The sequence below is a fragment of the Necator americanus genome, chromosome V (genome assembly GCF_031761385.1).
Source record: "Necator americanus strain Aroian chromosome V, whole genome shotgun sequence".
NCBI classification, from domain to species: domain Eukaryota; kingdom Metazoa; phylum Nematoda; class Chromadorea; order Rhabditida; family Ancylostomatidae; genus Necator; species Necator americanus.
This window is the reverse complement of record NC_087375.1, coordinates 14811743-14822466: the sequence shown is the minus strand read 5'-3', so window position 1 is coordinate 14822466 and position 10724 is coordinate 14811743. Positions and strand designations below refer to the sequence as shown.

The 10724-nt window shown below is 42.2% G+C and overlaps 1 protein-coding gene across 1 annotated transcript; it reads left to right on the top strand.

Annotated features, from left to right (window-relative positions):
- Window positions 1-1631: 1631 nt before the first annotated feature.
- RB195_013914 (uncharacterized protein) lies at window positions 1632-10541 on the top strand (the record flags this gene model as incomplete). Its single annotated transcript, XM_064203945.1, has 6 exons — window positions 1632-1727; window positions 2155-2187; window positions 3077-3150; window positions 3213-3367; window positions 10151-10241; window positions 10301-10541. 6 exons carry the CDS (start codon window positions 1632-1634, stop codon window positions 10539-10541), a joined length of 690 nt encoding a protein of 229 aa, XP_064059826.1.
- Between the last annotated feature and the right edge of the window lie 183 nt (window positions 10542-10724).

Genomic DNA, 10724 nt, shown 5'->3' with positions numbered 1-10724 from the left:
TTTTCGCATATATATATATATATATATATATATATATATCGTATATATTGCCCACTCTACTCATCTCCCACCTATATGCACTCTGGAACTAGAAAAAGGCAGCGGATATACTTTGTTGCACTTATATATAGTTCCGGATCTGTTAAACTAGGTTAATGTGACAGGAGGAAGAGCTGCAATAAGGATTGGCAAGAAAACTTTCCTGCCGAAGTGAAAGGAGATGCTATCATAAGTAATCGACCAATCGGAGAACCAGAGTCAGGTTCTGCCGATTTCCAGAGCACGATTCTGTTCGCTTTAACCTTGCTCAAAAACCGCATACTAATGGTGAACAGTATTGTCACACAGAATCCTTTTAACAAGCACCTACCAACAGCAATCATTCTCTTCTGTTCGCTGGCAGCCACGGCACTTATGCGTATGCGAGAGCAGGGTTATGCGCCATGACTGCCAGCGAATGAAAGCGGCAGCGTCAGCATCTCATTGACTGTCTGCTTCTTTGGTCGATTGGGAAATTAAGCGTTGTCGCGCCCATACCCTTGACCTACGCCCTTGACCTTACATATTCGTGAGGAGATTCCAGCACCTTCACTTTTTTGGCATCTTGCCTTCACCCCACGAATCTGAGGTGATGCGGATTTCAGGCGAAGCATTCGTATACGGGATTGTAGATTACGGAGAGGGGTGTGGTTCCGTCCATTTCTTCTTAATTGCTGTAAAAAAACGGCCCGGAAGATGCGGCGCCGCACAGAGCTGGCGCGCTCCTATCGAATTCCTTGTAGAAAATAGTGCGCCGGAATGCTCGAAGCCGTATCTTCCGGGCCGTTTTCAACGCCAATTAGGAAGAAATGGACGGAATCACTCTCGTCCCCATAATCTACGACCCCGTATACGAATACTCCACCGGAAATCCGTACCACTCCAGATTTGTGGGGTGATGCCTTTAAACTTCTAGGTTTACTCAAATCTTCTTCATTTAGCAGAGTATACATATAGGATAAGTATACAATTAGTAGATGTATTAAAGTTTCGCGTTGGATGTTCAACACTGTTGAGATTTTCTACTGTCTATGTATGGTCTGTAGTTCAAACAAGGCCAGCCTAGCGTTTAATTCTTCTGGGATCGATGAAGCGATTTATACCGGACTAATCTGATAGGAAAACAACAATGACTTGATATAAGCTCCCGCAGGCTCATTACATTTCCCACATGCGCGTTCATAAAGATCTGCGATTGTGAATTGATGTCGCGGTACATTCAAAAACTATTGATTTGGGGAAAACAGTTCATTCTTTTTTTATCCAAGTTCCGTGAGGATGACTGCTAAAACGTTTTTAAAAGGTGTTTTGAAATCCATTCTTATGTCTATCCAGATTGTATGTCTTTGGCCTGTTCAATTATTGGCTGTATCTAGTGACCCAGGCAAAATATTTGGTGGTTACAGTGAGTAAGATGAAAGAAAAAGATATTGGGCGAGAAATGAGCCTTGTAACAGTTTGCAGTTCCAGTTCTAAAGTCCAAGCATACAGAGAAGAGGTTTTCACGTCCAGTTTGATGTATTTTTATGTTGCGTGCTGTGCTCTCATAACAGCTGCTAACTGCCATTTATTCTAAGTGATGTATTTGAGGTATGCGCTGCTTGGGTTACCTGCTGGTATTGGCGCCATTCGCGATGGCACATCAAGCCAGCCAGTTTCCGGGTCAGAATGCAAATCAGCCTCCAGAGGTAACTATTTAAGCAAATCATTTATTTTTGTAATAATATATTGTGATACTACACTTCGAAAGGTTAAAATTTGTGTTCAAACTTGTATTTAGGACAAGATCGTATTTATACTGTGTTTTGACTTTTTGATTAGCTCACAACTTTCTACAGCTCTAAAGAGATACGTTGCCGTATTTTCCCTTCTGCAATTGGATAAAACTGCGCATATACTGTTGAAGTCCGTTTCTGTGATTTCGGAAGGAGAGAGCTAGTTTTTTTACCTTGCAGGACGTTACTAAACCTTTCAGTGATTCAGTAACTGATCTTTTCGACTTGCTTACTTTTGTTTCTTTCCATAAGCTCGACGCTAAGGTCATAGAAATGAAAGAGTTCTTTTTGCTTATTTATGTTCAGGTTATTCAAACCACAGAACATTTTTCTCTTCCAGATCCACCATCAGCAACCACACCAAGGACAGCAGGTGAATTTTGTATCATTCCTTTAATAGCTTTTTCATTGTTGCATGCTTACAATGCGTGGATCAACAATATCAACACTCTAGTAGTCATTTCTCATGCAGTAAACAAGGTTTCCCGCGTGCGGAGCTCTTTTGTTTCCACTAATAACCAGTGATAGGATCATCAACACAGTCACAGTCGTGTAAGTCCAGCTGTGGTTTCCATTGCTTACATCCGCTACTTGTCACCATAACTGTAACTGTGTAACTTTACTAGAACAGACGCATTGAGATACAGTTGGAAGGGGACAAGCTCGTGTGTGATAGGAAGATCTCTTACAACACACCTAAAAAAAAACTAATGGTAAATGTCAACAAGGACCCACCATAACACTAACATTACTGAATAGTACGCACAGCAATATCTCTGCGTTTCATAGAGGTAACATTGTGAGGTTTTCCGAACACTTCGTCTTTTTTATCTGAATATAGAAGACTGTGTAATTAATCCTCTTACCTATTGTAGGTTCCTCCATCTCACAACATTCTCAACAGCATACACTCGCTTTACTGTGCCATATAATGTATACTATATTTCTAAATTTTCCAGCAACAAAACAAATCCTATTTGTATAGGTGAAAATTAACGTAGTCTCTGTTGCTTCGTGTGTATAATCATTGATAATCATAACAAAGCAAAAAAAAAGCCAATAGTCTATCTTTTTAATCTGCATTTTTCTCACTTACAAAACCGTGAACAAACAGTGTCACCCGGACAGTGGTTTGCTGGACGTTTGCCATCTGAGTGGTAACACATAACATATTTACCTTACTACTGATAGTTTTCAGTCTACTTCTCAAAAAATATCATATTAACTCTTTTTTGAGCAACACTTTTTGATGTTTTATTTAGCACCAACAGGCTCCACCTGCCCAACAAGTCCAACCATCTAGTCAGTTTGGGGGTGAACAGGCAAAAGATGAACAGTAAGCGCTGTAAAATGTGATTTATTGTTACTGTTTTTCTATTATCTAGGTTGACTTTTCAGTCATATCAAGGAACATCTTGATGGGAAAGTCGATCCTACTGCGAATATGACCCCAGAGCAACTGCAATTCCACTACTTTAACATGCACGATCTCGACAAGAACGGAAAGTTGGATGGAATAGAATTAATAAAAGCAATCACTCACTTCCATGCTGGTGAGTTATAAAATGAGAACACTCGAACACTAGGTGTACTCATCATTCGAGAATACTTTGGCTCAGAACTTTTTGGAACTCCCTATTTGGTATAAATAGACCGAAGAAAATGATGTGAGCTGTCATAGTCCAACCAATTTTGGAAAGCTCTTCTGGTTGACTACACTAAACAGACGATAGTATCCATAAACCACATTTCATTTAGAGTTTTCAATTCACTCGGAGTTTACAACGTTCACTTTCCTTGCGTGGTTCTATTTAATTGTTGCTAACTCCCCAAACCGAAATAATTTATATTTCTATTTTCATTTGTTAAGAATTAGAACGTTCAAGTTACTAGCTATGCTTTTCGCATACAGGTGCTTACTTTTTGCCAGTAGGCTAACTAGTGTTCAATGTTCTTATTGGTAACGAAACGTGAATCTTGTTACAAAATTACAGACAAATGAGATTTCAAATGCATAATACAGTTGAAGTCGCGTGCGACACAAGTAAATTTGCAGCAACTCGACTTTCTTTCGAAGTAATATTGGTGTTCACATGCACTTCCTCCAACCGATCGGCTGCTTAGTATAGTTGCTATTGAAGGCGGGAACTTTTTAGCTTGTCAAACCAGTTTTCAGCTCTTGAGGCCATTTGTTTATGAGCTATATAACTCGCACTGTTATATGATGAAAAATTCCCTAGCATTGCAAAAAGGTGCTGTCGTCCCGCACATCGCCAAAGCCCATAACCTGGGAGGTCAACTGCCTGAAGGGAGGATGGAATCTTTAGCAACAAACATTCGTTTCGTCACGCTGAACTGCCGAACACCATTTAGTGAACTCCAACAAACCGCGCTCTCTAGGCTTCTGCGATATCTCTGTGTTCCCTTTGCTGCACTGCACGAAACAGTAAACACGCATGAGAGATCGGCCCGTCGTTAGCATCGAAAATTACACCATATACTGCGGCGATGTTGATGAGAACAAAGTAAGTGGCTGTGCGATAGCTGTGAGGAACTATTACAAGAACCTGGTGGAGGAATTTGGCTCAACGTCTTCTATATGCGCCTTTCTACGACTGCGGGATCGCAGAGGACGTAAACTCTGGATCGTAAGTGCTCACGCATCTACGGAAACCGCTGAGGACAGCAATAAGGACGCCTTCTATGATGAACTCAATGCGTTGATGTCTAAAATACCAAGCTAGCAGGTGGTCATTGTCGGAATCGACGCAATTGCAAACGGACTCGAACAGCAATCTGATGTGCTAGGAAAATGGTATTATCCAGCGAAGCGCAGTCGACCAGACGGTCACTGTTGTCCAGTCGGACAACAGTGACCGTCTGGTCGACTTGTGCGAACAAACGGGCCTCATCATCGCTTCCACGTTTAAGAGGAATCATCGACGCCATCAACGCACGTGGCAGGGGTCAACCCTTTTAACGCCTGAAGATCAGCGCAAGTGGAAGATGAGGACTCTTAAGCTTCAGCTCGACTACGTTCTGGCGAAGAACATTCCTCATTCAGACATCCGAAAATCCAAAGCTGTTTGGGACGTTGCCATCGACTCTGACCACCGTCCAGTTCTTCTCAGCTTCAGGATACAGTTCCACAAGAGAAACCGAGGAGTTCCTCTTCAGCCGAAAATTGACATGGCAAGTCTGAAAGACGAAGAATGCAGAACGAAATTCCGCCAGCGTGTGTCTATTTATGTTGGAGTACGGACCAGGAAGAAGCTTAGCGATGCGGATTCCTTCACAAAGTGCATCCAGGACGCTGCAAGGGAATCGCTCTCGGTTCTATTGAGAAATTTGCCGTTGCATCTGCGGAGACAAATTCCACGTACGATTCTGTATATGTCGCGCGCAGCACTGGTGACTTCAACCAAGAAAAGCGTTTTAGAAGGAAGTTGCATCGTCAACTACAACAAGACCACGATAACGAGTGGATGTCAAGAGCGAAGGAGTTTGAAAAGGCGTGAGAGGACAAGTACCCGCTTAACGCCTATGCTTAACTAAGGCAGTATAGCGGCAAAATGAAAAGCTCTCCTGTCCTTAACACTGCCAATGGAGTGGCTGTCGGTGCAGCAGCCATTCCAATTTGGAGGGATCACTTCAAGAACTTGCTGAAAGGAAGCACCGTCAGCTCCTGAACTCGAGCATGTTCATAGGCCGACATATGCGGTTAACGAGGAACCACCGACCAAGTCGAAGGTTCTGGTCTGTACCCAAAAGAAAAATGGAAAATCTGGAAAAATGAAAAAGACGACGGAATTAGCGCAGGAATGCTGAAATATCTTCCTCCGTCTGGGATTTGTGTGATGACAAAGATCATCAGTTCAATATGGATGGACGAAAGGGTACCAGACTCGTGGAGACACGCTATCATAATTCCCCTCCACAAGAAGTTATCCATCACGGACCCTAGGAATTATCGAGTAATTTCTTTGCTGCGTGTTATTTACAAGGTTTTGGAGAGGATCATCCCGGACCGACTCATTAAACATCGCGAAGAAGCAACGCGCGACGAGCAAGCTGGCTTTCGTCCTGGCCGATCTACGATTGACCAGGTGATTGAGGCGTCAGGAGATTGATCGAGATCTGGCATCGGTATTCGAAGCCAGTACAATTAGCGTTTCTGGACTCTTACTTTTGCCGCTTTCGACTCTCCTCACCGAAACCGTCTTCTCAGCGCGCTCCGCGTCGATGGAGTACCAGGAAAGTTCGTTCGCTTGTTTGATGACATGAATCAGTTGCAGCAGTTCGAACACCAGCCGGATGCACAACATCATTTGAGGTGGTAACTGGAGTAAGACAAGGGGCAGTGGCAGGACCTTTCCTGTTCAATTTCCCCATCGACTACATTATGCGAAGAACAGTAGATCAGTGTCCTGCCGATATCATTTTAGTACCATCAGGATGCCCCTTGACCGATATCGAGTACGCTGATGATGTTATATTCGCGGAAAGCAATACGAAACTTCAACATGTTGTCAACCTTGTATCGAAGCTGGCTGCAACCTATGGACCACGTCTACACCCTGATAAATGCAAGCAGATGTGGATCTCTTCGAGACCTCGAACGGTAATCAGGGTGGACGGACAACCGATAGAGCTCGTCGATGAGTTCTGTTAAGTAGGCTGTACGCTGAATAACAACGGCAGCTACGAGAAAGATATTCAGCAGAAATGCGCTAAGGCCGTTTCCGCATTCAACTCTTTAGAGATGTGCGTGTCGTCGACCACCATCACCAACAAAGTCAAGCTGCGAATCTACGTGTCCGCCATTCGCCCCTTAATGATGTACGAATCAGAGACTTGGGCAGCACCATCTACGGTGATGGAGAGGCTTGATTGCACGGAAGGAAAGCTGCTTAGACGGCTACTTGACTACTTTTGGCGTAGGGTATGCCAGAATGAAGACCTTTACGCAGAGATTGATGTGGTATACCGGCGGATAACACGTGAAAGATATCAACATCTTGCACCGCCATGGAAAGTGGTTAAAGTAAATCGTCTTTGCTTGTTTGAGTTTGTCGGGTTCGAGCTGGAAGAAGTCACCTGGCCGAAAACGGAAGTTTTGGCCTGAGGTGGTGAAAGAGGACTTGAGGGCACTCGGCGTATATAGGCTGTTCAGGCGAGACGTAAGGTTTCGCAGAATATGGAACAGCGACGAATGGATCAATTCTGTGCAAGCTTTTGCAGAAGATCGGGAAGGTTGGGCAGAGCTGTGTTAAAGGACGGCACACCTCGGCGAAGATGCGGGTAATCGCGTCAGGCGATGACATCAGCCCGCCGATTAAGTCAAAAAAGGGGCCATTTATTAGGTTGGTGCGTAATTAATTTCGGAAACGGACCGCATAATTCAAACTGCTATAACGCAGCTTAAAAACGACTTTATTAACCGTAATAAAAACCATCAGAATCTACACATCTTTTCCAACGAATTGGTAATAAATTTATGTAAGCATGACTTTTTTGGGGTGAAGATCGGGGTTAGGGAAAATGTTTTGAGGGGTTCCATTATCTACCCACAGATATCCACGTTTCCTATTATCGTAAGGAACCCACTTTTCATCTACAGTTATAATACGATTAAGAGAGGGCTCATTTTTTTAACCGATATAAAAGGTTAGAACACGTGCCGTAACTTGGCAGCTCGTGAGACACCCACTCTGACATGTTCTTCATCTTGCCAATTTCCGCCAAATATCTAACTACTCTAGTATGATGTACGCCCAGATCTTCTGCTAATTCTTTCTGCTTTCTGCTTCTGCTTTCTGCTAATGCTTGATTCCGTGTGTTCTTCTCCGGATTTGCTTCCACGGCTCTCTCCAGTTCTTCATTATCAAGCGACGACCTGCGACCGCGACCCAGTTTTTCTTCGAGATCAAAATTGCCAGAAGCGAATTTTTTAAACCACAGCTCCATAGTCTGTCCGCAAGGACAGTCTGACTTAAAAGCCATGCTAAGTTTACGAGATGCTTCTGCCGCGCATTGTCGCAATTTAAATTCTTGAAGCATGATAACTCGATAGTTGCGTCGGTTCATAATTCTTTAGAGCCCTGGAATAGGCCAAAGCTATATATGTATTTGAAAGAGCAGAAACAAAAACCTACAAAACGGTATGTGTTGTTTGCCTTGAGGCGAAATAATTTAGGGTAAAAAATTGTTTTATTTACACATACCTCGAAACCGAAGTTAATTTTGCACCAACCTAATATAATAACGCATAGAAATAGATAGAAATAAATACATGGGCGCCGCGAAAAACGCATAAAAGAGTTGGGGGATGTTCTTGCTAGGGACGGATCTTCGAAGTAGCACTAATACAGTATGAAACAACTCAAATAAATATTTTACAACTCTTCGTCAATAAAGTCTGACACACAGTGTGTACGGAAGGGGCAAAAGCAACCTACACTTATTGGGCTTCTGTTATCTGTTTTATGTTTTTGTTGTATTAATGTTACTCTCATTATTATTCCGTTAAAGATGGCATACCAAGAAGTTTACGACAATGGGACCTATTCACGAGAAAAATGGCGTTTTGGTTTTGATTAGGAGTATAAGCGTATTCACACCCTATTCCTTAGTCGTCCACAAAAACGGCGTGGGCCTTCGAGTTTGAATTTTCATGTGAGTCACCTGATGACATGTCATCCTTACATGCGCACGGCGCCTGCAAGCGACCGGGCGGAAATCAATGAGGTTTCCTCAGCGCCCTATTCAAATAAAACCAGCCAGGGGAACCGACCCGTGTACGGGACTGGCCCAGGGTCAAACGTGTGGTGGGATTTTCCCAGGGTCGCAGTGGCAGGGGGTTGCTAGGGAAGGGGGTGTAAGGGAGTGTGCGGTGGGCAATATTGTGTGAAAAATAACATGTTAACCAGAACAAAATATCAAATAGTATTAAATAGTCACATACATTATAAAATAAGCTATACTATAAACAGTAAATAACAGCAGTATAAAAAAATAAATAATATTAGATGATTACATGAAAGCAAAGTATTATATTTCCAGGAGTAGGACAGTATAGAACCCCCAATATTTTGTTTTGAAAATGCACAAAGTGTTGACAATGTAGCAATCGGACCACTCAGGTTCAGGTTCGACACCTCGCTGAGTCAAATTTTTGCAGAACAGATAGAAACTTGAAACCACTTCTAGAAGATGAAGAATTTAATAGTACGTTGTCTTCAGAGGTTAAATGTGGATTTAATGGAGTTTAATGACAAAGAAAGCTCAGATTCTGTGCACATTGTTAGGTATGGGAGATTGCGAATAACTTCGTCATAAGAGGACCAAAAGAAAGATTATAGGTAGTTGTTCAGGAAAAAATATTTGCCCTACAAACCTGTCACGTCGCTGTTCTTTCCCATGTCCTATTCTTCTTCGGATTTTAATGGGACAGATTTAAAATTTTCCGACTTTTTTGGATTCGTTCCTTTTTTTTTGGATTTTAAGAAAACCAGATGGTTCGGAAAGAAAAAATTTTGCACATAGCGGTTTTCTTAGTCTCCCTATCTGGATATATTTTTAAAACACCGTCCCATATTTCTATAAGGGGAAAACATGCCAAAATCCCAATTTTTGGCCTCGCGCCGGAACGTATGTGATTTCGATTAAAATCCGACAACTCAGAGTAACTTAGCACCATGCAAATCATATTTTAGTATGTTGTAGTGGAGAAGTTTCGTTATCAGACGCTACAACACTCGATTTCCAGGGCTTCGCAGTTTTTCCAAATTTTCGATGGGACAAACATGGGAAAAGTGTTTTTCCCATCTTTGTCGTATCAAAATTTCGTCCCCTCGCCATATTTGTAGGAAAAGAATGTTGGTTTTATTTTTGGCTTCTTTCGTCGTTATTCTCTAATTCGACCTTCCCTTTTCCGTCGTATTATGTGCTTTAATCACTATTAGAAAATATTTCATAGATTTTAGGAAACAAGAATAGAATAAAAATGGAAATATTTTAATAACAATATTTCAACAACATTTCAGCAAATTTGATTCTTCCTTAGTGTTCATTCGCTTCTGTCAGCCACCGAATTTCTCATTTGTCATTTGTTACTCGGCTAATTTTCGATTTTGGCTTTTCGAAACACACGAAATATCTTCATATATTGAACTGGCAGCGATCGAAAACTGTCGCAGGAGCGTTTGAGGAGGAGTAGGTGAACACGGCCATATTCGTATTCTACATCCTATCTCTTCGTAGAGAGATTCCAAAATCGCCAATTTCGTAGTGTGCTGTTCACAACAAATTCATATGATTTAGTCAACATTTTGTAGAGAATCCCGGTCCACAACATCAAAACACAAATCAACCACCTCCCTTGCCAAGCGAAGTGGAGCTGGAGTCAATGATAGACTCGATTTTGAGGTGACGATATATACTGGATGATGTTTCACGTTTCTTTAATGTGTCTATTGCATTTGCAGAGACGATGACTTTAACTCGGATGGCTTCATCGACTACGCTGAATTCTTGAGGGCACAAAAAATACGAGAGGAGCAAGCTAGAGCACAGATGCAGGCTAACCAAGCTCAACAACACCAACAGCAACAACAACAACATCAACAACAACATCAACATCAACAGCAACAACAACAACATCAACAGCAGCAGCCACAACAACAACATCAACAGCCACAACAACAACAACAGCAACCCCATCACTGAATCTAAAGTGTTGCGCCGCTAGTACTTTTGTCTACATTGTTCAACCTAAAAGGGGTTGACAGTTGCGGAGGCAAACCCAACTCGCTTGATTTGCGTTCTGATCCTATCTCGTTTACGTACTTCGTTTTAATCTTACCTTATCATGTTTTCACTTGAGGCCTTGGTTTGGGTTAGATAACTACT